Raw genomic sequence first — 12,550 nt, 5'->3', positions numbered from 1 at the left:
TCTTGTCATGACTGGTCTTAGTCAGTGCCCCTGAGTGCTGGTGAGGCTGTCTTGTCATGACTGGTCTTTGGACTTGCCTTTTTGAAAGTTACATGTTTCATGACCTTTGCCATATTACAGTTTGTACTAGCTTGCAGGGTTAGGTGTTGTCCAGCATGAAACATGCCCACCAGAACTCCAGGATCTTTTTTTCTTACAAAGTTTTTTTGGCTTTTTTGTTTGGGTGTTTTTATATAGACAAGCATACAAGTTTATATCATTTCTGTGTACACACTCAGGTTGTATTCTTCTAGTATTTTATCTATACAAAGAACTTCAATTTTTTTTAACTTTCTTTCATTGTACAGCCAATAATTGTAATGGTATTTAGTGTACAGTATACTTTGCTAAACTTAATCTTTCAGCTATTGCTATTAACATACCATAGGTTCTCAGACACTGTTTGGAGGGCTTGCCTATGCTGACCCAAATGGCACTGATGTGCACTCGCATCTGAGTCACACCTGGAACCAACCAACACATGGGCATTGTTGACTTACCAACTCCTTACTATGTGCTCCAGTGAGGAGCTTCTGGCAAAATCCATGAGGAGGACTTGATTTTCATTCCTCCTCTCACCATGATTTCTCCCCTGGTCAGAATTGAAAGCACAAACTCAAATTAGGGCAATAAAATGCAGATTAATAAATAAAATACAATGTTCATAACTATGTACATTTCAATGTACATTGTAACATATGTAACATTACAGTGTTTTTTAAGTATTTCCCCACATCTGTGTATACTGCCACCTCTAAGAGTACAAGATTTACCAGGCACTGGTATAGATAGTATAAGCTGCCAAATAAGGTTTCAGTACATTAGGCAATTCAGGTTTCTTGTCATCCCAGCCATTCAGGAGGCTGAGGCCGAAGGATCATAAATTCAAGGACTGCCTGAACAACTTAGTGAGATCTTATTCCAAAACATTTTAAAAAGAGCTGGGAATGTATCCTGTACATTTCTCTACTTGCCTCAGAATTTTTTTATTGGGAAGAACTCCAAAAACTGAATTGTTCCCACCTTTCCTGATACTACAACAAAGTAATGTTTTCTGTTTTGCTGTATTCTGTTATTTCTAGGAAACTCAGTCAAATCTGAAACAACTTTGTAGTAGGCATAACTCTTATAGTTCTTCTCCCTCTTTCTATTGTATTGAATGTTTACTATATGGGGCTCCTTGGGGCTAACTTTATATAGAAGGCACTAGCTTACCTGCTTGATGGTAGTTCAGCAAGCGTAGTGGAAAATGCAGCTACCCAGACCACAGTAGCATTTATAGAGATTAATGTCTTAATCCATTTGGTTTGCTAGTGTAGGATGTTGCCAGTGGGCAACTTGTCAACTATTGTTTACTTGGCTCACTGTTCTGGTGGTGGGGATGACCAGTGCTGAGGGGCCACATATAGTGAGGTCCTTCCTGTGGTGTCTTTCCAGAGTAAAGTGTGGGGCAGAGAGCAGGGAAGGGCATCCCAAGTTACCTTCCTGGGAGCACAGTCATTCAAAGACAGTTAACACTTACACTGTCATTGCAGTAAGCCAGGCCTGAAAACAGTGTAGAAAAGGGCACAGGAACAATGTAATGGTGCTAACGCTGAAAGGAGCAGTGCTCTTAGTTTTTAACTAAACTTTAAATATGGCTTTTCATAAGACTCCAAGAGCGTGCATTTTGATGAAGAGACTAAAGGTCTGTCAGGTATATTGAAATGTTTACTTACAATCCCTTTTCTTTCCACTTAGGGACTGGGCCTATATGCTGCTAGAGACATTGAAAAACATACCATGGTCATCGAGTACATTGGAACAATTATTCGAAATGAAGTTGCAAACCGGAAGGAGAAGCTTTATGAGTCTCAGGTACTATATAAATTGACCACATCTGACGAGCACAGCCATATGTGCTCAGTTCTGAACAGAAGGCACCCTGCAGTCTTACATAGCTCTTGTCTCTTTGCTTCGCTATCATCTTTCTGCAATTGGTGTTGCTTGCCCATATGTAACTACAGATTACTGCTCCTCATCTGATGGTCACTCTGACACATTGTAAATGCATCAGCTGTGTCTCGTAGGGGCCACAGGAATGTGACCAGGGTGCTTCCAGCGCAGACTGTGAGGGAAGGAAGGGTAAGATCACATTATGACTTACCTGCCTTCTCTCTCTAGAACCGAGGTGTGTACATGTTCCGCATGGACAATGACCACGTGATTGATGCCACACTCACAGGAGGGCCTGCAAGGTGAGGCAGGAGGACCATGGCCCAGAGGGCTTTGCTAGGGTAGGGGCAGTGGAGCTTTGTACTTGCTTTAACACATCCATAGAAACAGTCTTAGTTTCCTCTGTGGGGGAAGCTCTTCATTGTTTTCACACTGAGTATTCTGATGTGTCTTGCAGGTACATCAACCACTCCTGTGCCCCTAACTGTGTGGCTGAAGTTGTGACCTTTGAAAGAGGACACAAGATTATCATCAGCTCCAACAGGAGGATCCAGAAAGGAGAAGAGGTACGTGGGGGAAGAGCTTGCTGCAGCCTATACCAGGATGCGGCGGTTCCTGGCCTGCAGCTTCCATCATAGCACTCTTAGAGACTCACCCTCAGCCCAGAGCTTTACCATCTGTTACTCTTACTTTAAATATCCCAATGGCAGCTTCTTCCTTGTGGTAGATCATAAAGCCACATGAGACTCACCATGTAGCTTAGGATCCTCCTTTCTTTGTCCCTTAATCCGGACAGTCTGACTGACAAGCCCATTTCAAGATGGTACCTGTCACAGTTCTCTAGCAATCACAGGGACTTGATATATTCACATGATATATTATTACAAGGACTATAGGCACAAGTTTGGCAAGCTGTATGTTCCTGACTGCTCATATGCACACTAAGAAAATTTCATATCATATATGTAATTTGTGTGTTTTTGTTTTGTCTTTAAAATGTTTCATGTAGGATGAGACGTTTGTTTCTTAGTATCTCACAGAGATGACTTTGATCTAGCTCTTCACTACGGTTATAATCCTTAATCGTCCTATTTATATGTCCCAGCTCTGGCTTTCACAAATGGCATCAGTACCTTGAATTTAGTGCTCTAAATCTGGAATGAGTGTCCAATGCAAAGCTCGTGGGAAATCTATGGGTCAGGAAGCCTGGGTGTGCTCACTGTGATGGAGCCCTAGTCTTCTGTAGGCGAGGATGAGATCACATCTATTGACTTGGTCTTTGTAGAACTTGCCTTTAAAATTAAGAACAAATTAAGAACATACTTATGTGACTAGGTTAAGGGTCACCGCTCCAGGACAGGGCCCGCAGAGCAGCCTAGTAACTCCCCTGTGTGTCATCTTGTATATATTCTCTGGAATTACCAATCCTATTATTACTCAGCAGACACTTAACAGAGGCCAGTGCCTTCTTTTCCCAGTGCAACTGCTCCACAGCCAGTGTAATTTTTTCCTCCCTGTGCAGTCTTCCAGATAGTGGCTGATGTTAGGAAAGACCCGAGAGATTGACTATGTTTTCCCTCCCTTGGCTTTATGGAGTCTAGGGGTGGAGGGATGGGGTATAAAGCTTACTTGGTGGGAGTCATGCTGCTTTCCAGCCACCCAGTAGGTTGGCCTGGAATTTGAGTAAGAATTCTACAGCCATTGAATGTTGATCCAAAACAGCTTTTCCTCCAAGGGGAATACTAGCTTACCCTGAGCCATGAGCGGCCATGGTTGACAACCAGATTCAGGGTACCCTGGACTGCAGAGGAAAAGATGGGATTGACTTTTGCCATCGCAGGACCAAAGAATGTTCTCAGTCTGTGCATTCATTGGTGAGACATGAGGTGTCGGTAGGTTCTAGATACTATCTAAAGACAGGTTTGGGATGGGTGGAGGTAAACATTAACATTGTAAACTCTGTTATAGTCACAAAGACGTTAGGCCAGGTACAGATGCCGGTAGTAAAAGCAACAACAGGGATTTGGACATAGCCCCGATCGTTTTTATGGTAGATTTGCAATGTTCCATCTCTCCGTGGTGACAAATTCTAGTTAGCTATAGGGTCTTTGTGTAGAGGCAGCTTCTTCAGAGGAAAAGAAGGAGGAAGCCATGATGTCAGCCAGGGCCATTTCATCTCTGTCCAAACCAGGGGGCCATCTATGGTTTGAGGGATTATTAGTCCTCGTCTCACCTCCATCTTATGGTGGAGAGAACACTGAGAAGTCAGGGACTGAGCACATCCAGATCACCGCCGCACAACACTTGCTCCATTTCCCTCTGGGATACCCCACGGCCCCAAGGTTCCATGGGACCTAAACAAATCCAGTCCTGTTTTGGCTTGTGTCTGTTTTGCTTGCTGGTTTTTAAATACAGGAGAGATAGACTGGGGCACTGCCCTGTCTCACTCACACTCTCTCTCTTTGCCATGGACAGCTCTGCTATGATTATAAGTTTGACTTTGAAGATGACCAGCACAAGATTCCATGTCACTGTGGAGCGGTGAACTGCCGGAAGTGGATGAACTGAATGCATTCCTTGCTATCTCACCGGGTGGCTCGTCCCTAGGAAGAGGCGACTCAACACTTCATTGGATTTTGCAGACAGAAAGATATTTTTGTTTTCTGACTTTGAGAAATAGCTTCTGGGAACTCTGATTCTTCAGCCCTTGTCTGAGGTCGCATGCAGAGAGGAGCCAGCTAGGCTGCCTTGATGCACGCTGAGGTCGGCAGAGTCACAGAATGGTCCAGCACTTTTTGTTTCTTTTTTCTTTTTTTCTTTCCTTCCTTTTGTTTCCTTGTGGGTGGGTTTTGTTTTGTTATGTTTTGTTAGTCTCACTAAGGAGAAACTTTTACTGGGGCAAAGAGCCGGTGGCTGCCCTGCCCCAGGGTGGGGGCCTTCCTATGAATGTAAGACTGAAATCACCAGCGAAGGGGGCTGTCCAGAGTGCTGGCCACGCCTTACTGACAGGGGCAGGCCCTCAGTTTATCTAAAGTGGACACCACTGTTCAAGGAATGTACTGAGATGACTTCCTTAGGGATAGAGCTAAGGGATAATAACTTGCACTAAATACATTTGAATACTTGATTCCATGAGTCAGTTTATTGTAGTTTTTGATTTCTGTAAAATAAGAGAAACTTTTTGTATTTATTATTGAATAAGTGAATGAAGCTATTTTTAAATAAAAGTTAGAAGAAAGCCAAGCTGCTGCTGTTACCTGCAGAACTAACAAACCCTGTTACTTTGTACAAATATGTAAATATTTTGAGAAAAACAGTATAAAAATAGTTATTGACCAAATGCCACCAGGCGCTGCAGCAGCTCGGGTGCTTATAACCATGGTAGGGATGTTACAATATAATTTTGTGTTATTAAATATGCCATTATAATTATGTAATAACCAAAATTTTGCCCCAGTATGCCTGGGCTTTTTGGAAACCGTCTCTTAGTGCTTGTTTTCTACACCTAACTTCTGACAGCAGCGCGTGTGCTACAACTACAACTTTTATAGCTGTTGGTGATTTAAACTAATGTTTCATATTATATTGTTGCATCCCTACTTCTTCAGTCAGGTTTTTTTGTGCTTACAATTTGTGATAACTGTGAATAACGGCTTAAACACAAACCCAAATGGAGGCTGAATTTTTTCTTCAGCAAAAGTAGTTTTGATTAGAACTTTGTCTCCAACCTCACAGAATCATGTAAACATAGAGTCATGTAGCAGGGACCTAACCCAACTCCTTAGCCTTCTATTTAACATAAAAATTTGAAAAAGAAAAAAAAAAAAGATGAGGAGAGAGAGATGTGATTATGCCCCAGCTGCAGGACTCTGGCAATAGGGTTTTTCGAAGATGTAATTTTAAAATGTGTTTGTATGAACTTGTTTGTTTACATTTCCTTAATAAAAAACACACTGTTTTGTGTTTGCTTGTAGAAATTTAATCAGCATTTGAACCAGGTTAGCTTTTTATTTTGTACTTAAAATTCTGGTACTGACACTTCACAGGCTAAGTATAAAATGAAGTTTTTGTGTGCACAATTCCAGTGGACTGTGAGCTGTGGGTACATTCAGTGACTCACCTCTCAGCTTGTAATGTATATGGCATGATGTATTTTTATCTTACAGAATAAATCAATTGTATATATTTTTCTCTTGATAAATAGCTGTATGAAATTTGTTTCTTGAATATTTTTTCTTCTCTTGTACAATACTCTGACATCCTACCAGTATTTGTCCTGCCGAGTTTGGTTGTTTTCTGTTCTGTATAATAGTATCTAATGTTGGCAAAAATTGAATTTTTTGAAGTATACAGAGTGTTATGGGTTTTGGAATTTGTGGACACAGATTTAGAAGATCACCATTTACAAATAAAATATTTTACATCTATAGAATGTGCACTGTGTTCTCTGTGGGCTCTGGTCATGTTTGGAGTTTGGTTCTGCTTGGTTTCTTTCAGAATTGCTAGTCTAGATGTTTGGATATAAATCCAGCCATGCTCCCTGGCTGTGGGCTCCCCTCCCTCAGTGAAATATGGTAGAGAACTTGCATTAGGGTGTAACAGCAGATTAAAGATCATTCTTCATGTTTACTTGCTTGTTTAAACCTGTTCTTGTTTCTGTTCATTGGTTTGTGTCTGAGATGAGAAAGGGAAAGAACGTCTTACCCATTTGACTAATCACTTAAATACTGTCCGGGGGTCAGTGAGGATATATCCAGAAGACCATGGAAGACTACAGTGCCAGCATCTGTCCTCAGGGCAGCATTGGTATCCTCCATGACCATCTATATTCCAGCTCTGAACCCTCACAGAGACTAGTAAGCATGAAAACAGGAACAGCCTGAAGACTGCAGCTCCATGCTGGCCCAGGCTGGTAAACAGCATCAGCTACAGGTAATTTCTTGACTGAATACAAAGGTACTGGGGCACAACGAGCCCAGCATCTGTCTCCACTGGGTGGAGGGGGAATCCCTTGAGCAAGTACAGATTTTGGAAGCCTCATCTAGATGCCACACACCTGGTACCACATCAGGCGAAATCCTGAAAGAGCAAGCCTATTTTATAGTAATGTGTTGATCATTTCAAGTAGTGTATTAGATATTGGTTTGTGGGGTTGTTTTTTGGGAGGGAGGAAAGTTGGAGGAATCTGTTTGTATTTTTATATATTGTCTCATTCTACAGTCCTAGCTAGCCTGAAACTTTATAGAAAGGGTAGCGGTGAAGTTGAGATCTGCTGGTCTCTGCCTCCCCAGTGCTGGGATTAAAGGTGAATGCCACCATGCTGCCTGATCTAAATACTTCCCTTGAAAATGACAAAATGGGTGGCTGGGTATGCATTTCTGTTTGTTGGGTTTGAAATATAATGGAATTTCAGCACTGTGACCAGGGACAGTTTGTGGAAGTATTTTTGAAGACTTCCTATTTTTCTCCATACTTGCTCACATACTGCAGATGAAGACACTTTTCTTGCTTCATTTCTCAAGTCCATGCCTGCCTCCTTGCTGGACTTCCCTGCCTAGGGTCCTGAGTTGAGAGAGAACACAGGGATCCTGCCTTCTGTATAAAACTTTGACAATGATGAGGTTACCTATAAATGTCCTTTCTTAGGTTGAGGGCCTCTCCTTCCATGTTTAGCTCTCCCCCTCCTCCCTACCAACACTTACGTGAACTAAACTTTGAACTTCAGCAGTAATGGTTGGCTCCCTGTACAACAATCTGGTTGAACCTGGTTCATGTACCAGATGAACATGCTGAGAAGTACACCTTTATGAATTGGTGGCTGGTGAATTATCTGTCCCACTGGTGCTGAGGAAGTTTACATCAAAGAAGCCTGGGCTGAGCATACTGGAGTGGACACTGTCATCCGGTGAAGAACCTGTGTACCTTGTCACTTCTCAGGGGATCCAGAACTGTGGACCCTTGAGTTGTTCCCTACATTCTTCAGAGGGTCTCATGAAGCCCTTTGGTGGATATATACTTGGTGCTGTTCTTCCCGGCTGAAAGGCTTGGTGACCGGCCAGGGTTCCATCTTGCTCTTCCTGTCTCTCTTCATTCTCCAGGCAGTTAGTTCTCCATAGTTTTTGCTGAATTACCATATCCTGCCAAACCACTTTTTTCTACTTTGGATAATAAATGAAAGCCGCTGTGGACATCTGAGTGTAGTCCTGTGTGTGTCTGAGCCCCCTGGCAGGAATAGTGTGGTTTTTGTAAGTAAGACCTGCCCACCTCTCCAGGGCTGCACTCAGCTCTGCCTCACTCAGCAGCACCTGAGGGATGCTCACCGTTCATTCCTGATGCCACCAAGTTTCCTCATTTTAGCTAGATGTCTATTAATTGCACTGATAATAATTTTGTTTCCTAATTCATTTCTGTTCTGACATTTCATATTTACTAAGCTTCAGATGCACTTTTTTGTCTTAAGATAGGATTTTAAGATTTAATCTCTACTGTCCAAGGAATTTGGCAGCATGCCATACACTCGGCTGTTTTGATTTCATTTCTACCCACAAGTGGAAGTGAATCAGTTTCAAACTATCTAGAGGTTTTATAGTTGATTTTTATTTGGTTCCTTGGACTGTAGTTTACCTGACACAGACATACATGGATCTGACATACATGAGAAGAACTCATGTTCTGGTGTTGAGTGTTTCCCAACCAGGTCAACTTAGCAACGGTGTGTATTGTCGAGGTGTTTGTCAAGTTTTAAAAGGCATGCTGAAATATCTCACCATAATTATAGACAGATATGTTTGTTGGAATTTTTGTTGGACAGCATGTGTTTGGAAGCTGTTAACTTCCAAACTATAGAAATGTTTAGGATCATTATTTTCTTGTGGATGAAAGGAACCCTCTTTCTACCTCTAATAGCACTCCCTGCTGAAACCTACTCCACCACATGTTAACACAGCTCCATCACATAGAAGTGTGGATAATGTCTGTTCACAGTAATGCCTGTCCATCCATTCCTTTTCAGACTGAGCTTCCTGTTGAAGCTGCAGTTGCTCTTTCATCCCTATCCACTTTAATCTTCTAAAGGAACTCACTCCTGCATTCAGTAACATGGCATTCAATGTGGTCATTGCTGGGTTTAAATCCACTTCTTGCCTTTGCTTCCCAAATGGACCAGCTGACCTTTGAAGTCTACAACAGGGAGATTTTTCTCTAAGATCCTTCTACTTAGTAGTTTTAAAAGAGTTTCACAGGCAAACTGATGTATCCAAATTCACTCAGGTCAAGCTAAGGAATTGCCGCTTCCTGAAGTTTGCAGAAGTATTTCCTGTTATATTCCCAAGTCATCCAGACAACAGGCTGGCCAGATAGATGAGGCAAACATCCTAGTTAAATGATCAAAAAGCTCCTTTATTTAATGTAGACAGACTATTAAGTCATCAAAATAATTTATAATAGTTAAATGCCTCTTAAATATACATGATATCTTCTGAAGCTAAAAGTAATATGCACTCAACCAGTTTTTAAAATCCATTTGGAATATTAAACATGACAGAAGTAGAAAACAATCTCTTATGAAGTCCTCTATGAAAGGAAATTGTGACAAGTTCCTGATTAGACAGAAACCATTCCCTCTCCAAGGGAGAATACGAGAAACATAAATATGAATAGAAATACCTACTTTCTGGGTTTATACTCTGTAGACCCAACTCTTCAGAATTATTTTCTGTTTTCCCTGGATAAACAAGAATCCCTTAACAGCAGATCTGAAAAAACCCAAAATCCAGTGAACCTCCTGAAATGGTCACCTCCACCAAGGTTCTTAACCATTGTGGTCAGCAACATCCTTCATAAAGCACCTTGATTGATGGCAGGTGTGACAAAACCAGGTGAATAATTATGTTGTCTCCAGCCAGGGCCCACCTTTAACCTTCTAAGCGCCACTGTTGAGAGGAGGAGCCATCGCAGATCGCCATGCCAACATAGCCCTTCTGATCCATCAGGTCCACAACTCTCAGGCACTGCCCAACGGACACTTGGTACAGCCGGTTGTTCTTCTGAAAAAGGCAAGAAAAAGGACTTACTTTTATGTAAAAAACAAACGTTCTTGTAGCATGCAGGGAAGATGCAGAAACATCAGGACTAGATAAAGCCCAGTCCCTGTCCTCACCCCAAAGGTCCACTGCTGGGATCCTCCTGACCCATGGCACTTCATGAGTCGGGGTGGATCTGATGAGCGAGTCTCTGACATGTCAAGGCAAAGGAGGTTGTTTAAAATCAATTCATGTTCTTCATTATAAATCCAGACCTAGTGACAAAAGCAAAAATATTTTTAAAAAAACAAGTGCTGCTTTAGGTACTGGAGGGGCCTGGATAAGGCTTCAGTGTGTTGCATGCAGTCTCCACAAGCAGACACAGTGGTCCCAGCGCCACCTCAACCATCTGAAACAGTCAACTGGGAGGTGAAGGAGGGAGTGTCCTTGAAGGGGATTGTAGGGCTGCCCTCCTCACCCTCCTCTCTTGAACAGGCCATAAAGCAGCTTCCTCTGTCATTTGCCCCCACCAATTGCCCCCTTTGTTGTGGCCTCAGTCATGATATCACATTGAGTGAACATCAACCATCATCAGAGCCCTCCAAAACTGAGGCCAAAACAAAGCCACTCTCTTTCTCACAACTTAACACAGAGTTATCCCAAAGGAACCCAGGCAGTGGCACGCTGATTTAACTGAGTTTAAGTGATCTCATCATTGTAAACTGTTTCCAGTTCTAGAGTCTGGTGACACAGACCTATAAAGCTTCAAAGAGCTAAGGAGGTGTGGGCAAGACCATGTAAAGCTGATTATTTGCCATCTCATCTTCATCTCATCTCATTATCCTCATCTGTTGGATAATGGTGTGCATAAGCTGTTCTAGCCCAGCCTTTCTGTAGAGTACCACACCCCAATTTCAGGTAGCAATGTCTGCTGTAAGATGATGGATTTTACCTGGGTCACCCTGAAGCAGGGTTTCCCTTGGATATAAATGCAAAAGATTTTGGTTTCAGGCTCCAGCCTCAAACACGGTAAGTATTTTTCAGTCTTACTTCAGACCCTGCACTGGCCACTTGACACGTACAGCCAAGGAGCTACACTGTTTACTCTGCTCTGCTTCTTAAGGAGCTACAGTATCAGTGTAAGTCTGCATGGTGCAACAAAGTACATTTAAAACCATTTAACCTGGCCTGTGAGATGGCTCTGTGGGGAAAGGTGCCTGCTGCCAAGCCTGATGACCTCAGTTCCAGTCCTGTCCTTACATGACTCAAGAACTGACTGCTACAGTTTGTCCTTTAACCTCCATGTATGTACACTCATTAATCATTTTTCCTTTTTTTTTATTGGCTATTTTCTTTATTTACATTTCAAATGTTATGCCCTTTCCCGGTTTCTCTCCCTCCCCCTGCTTCTAAGAGGGCATTCCTCCACCCACCCACCCACTCACTCCCACCTCCCCACCCTCAATTCCCCCTACACTGTAGCCTCTATCGAGCCTTCATAGGACCAAGGACCACTCCTCCAATTGATGCATGACAAGGCCATCTTATGTAACATATGCAGCTGGAGCCATGTGTACTCCTTTGTTGATGGCTTAGTCCCTGGGAGCTCAGGGGGTACTGGTTGGTTGATATTGTTGTTCTTCCTGTGGGGTTGCAATCCCCTTCAACTCCTTCAGTCCTTTCTCTAACTCCTCTATTAGGGAACCCCACATTCAGTCCAATGGTTAGCTGCAAGCATCTATCTCTGTATTTGTCAGGCTCTGGCAGAGCCTCTCAGGAGACAGCTGTAACAGGCTCCTGTCAGCAAGCACTTGCTGGCATCCACAATAGTGTCTGGGTTTGGTGACTGTATATGGGATGGATCCCCAGGTGGCACGGTCTTGGAGTGGTCTTTGTATAGAACTAGAAAATATCATCCTGAGTGAGGTAACCCAATCGCAAAAGAACATACATGGTGTGCACTCACTGATAAGTGGTTATTAGCCCAAGAGCTCCAAATACCCAAGATACAATTCAGACCACATGAAGCTCAAGAAGAGGGAAGACCAAAGTGTGGGTGCTTCGGTCCTTCTTAGAAGGAAAACAAAATACAGGAGCAAATATGGAGACAAAGTGTGGAGCAGAGATTGTTTTTCTTAAGCAGTATATTCTACAAATATCCAGGTATATGTTCTATTTATCAAACGGCCAAGTGGTTTTTTCTATTCCTATGTGATACCAATGCTAACCCTAAAATGGAATGGCCATCACAGCCAGTCCTGACAGAGCCTTCGGTTTAAATCACTGTTAGGTTATACTGTCAGCCTGAACCAAAATAAATTATCTGCTTACATTTTAATATTGAAGAGACAAACTAACTGAAATTAAGTGGATGAAATAAACCAAAATTCTGCTGTGGTGTTCCCTAATGAGCCATGAAACTGGTCAGGAAAATCGACTCTGGTTCATCTACTGAGGACTCTAAGGTTTGAAGAAGAGGAGCACTTCCTGTTGGGAACCATGAGAGCCCTGAGATAAACATCCTGCCCCAGCTAATTGAGAACCCGGAGATTAAC

The 12,550-nt window shown here is 42.5% G+C and overlaps 2 protein-coding genes across 18 annotated transcripts in view; one reads left to right on the top strand and one right to left on the bottom strand.

Annotated features, from left to right (window-relative positions):
* Positions 1 to 6,403, top strand: part of Kmt2c (lysine methyltransferase 2C) — a 217,663-nt gene extending 211,260 nt beyond the window's left edge. For 8 of the 15 annotated variants that reach the window (XM_031380209.1, XM_031380211.1, XM_031380219.1 and 5 more), the window contains 4 exons: positions 1,780 to 1,896; positions 2,203 to 2,276; positions 2,432 to 2,540; positions 4,450 to 6,401. In XM_031380209.1, coding sequence (XP_031236069.1) covers positions 1,780 to 1,896; positions 2,203 to 2,276; positions 2,432 to 2,540; positions 4,450 to 4,542 — 393 coding nt within the window. In that variant the 3' untranslated portion in view covers positions 4,543 to 6,401. Of the gene's footprint in view, positions 1 to 1,779; positions 1,897 to 2,202; positions 2,277 to 2,431; positions 2,541 to 4,449 lie in introns of all 15 variants that reach the window. The other 7 variants (XM_031380223.1, XM_031380221.1, XM_031380220.1 and 4 more) reach the window with 1 other exon arrangement.
* Positions 6,404 to 9,345: 2,942 nt separating this feature from the next.
* The window catches only part of Galnt11 (polypeptide N-acetylgalactosaminyltransferase 11), a 38,114-nt gene continuing 34,909 nt past the window's right edge, over positions 9,346 to 12,550 (bottom strand). For 2 of the 3 annotated variants that reach the window (XM_031380224.1, XM_031380226.1), the window contains exons 11-12: positions 10,133 to 10,270; positions 9,346 to 10,019 (exon numbers count right to left, since the gene is read on the bottom strand). In XM_031380224.1, the coding sequence (XP_031236084.1) occupies positions 9,888 to 10,019; positions 10,133 to 10,270 (270 nt within the window). In that variant the 3' untranslated portion in view covers positions 9,346 to 9,887. The remainder of the gene's footprint in view (positions 10,020 to 10,132; positions 10,271 to 12,550) is intronic. The other variant, XM_031380227.1, reaches the window with a different exon arrangement.

The sequence above is a fragment of the Mastomys coucha genome, unplaced genomic scaffold (genome assembly GCF_008632895.1).
Source record: "Mastomys coucha isolate ucsf_1 unplaced genomic scaffold, UCSF_Mcou_1 pScaffold19, whole genome shotgun sequence".
Lineage (NCBI taxonomy): Eukaryota > Metazoa > Chordata > Mammalia > Rodentia > Muridae > Mastomys > Mastomys coucha.
The sequence above is the reverse complement of the archived record's forward strand: the minus strand, read 5'-3'. Positions and strand labels throughout refer to the sequence as shown.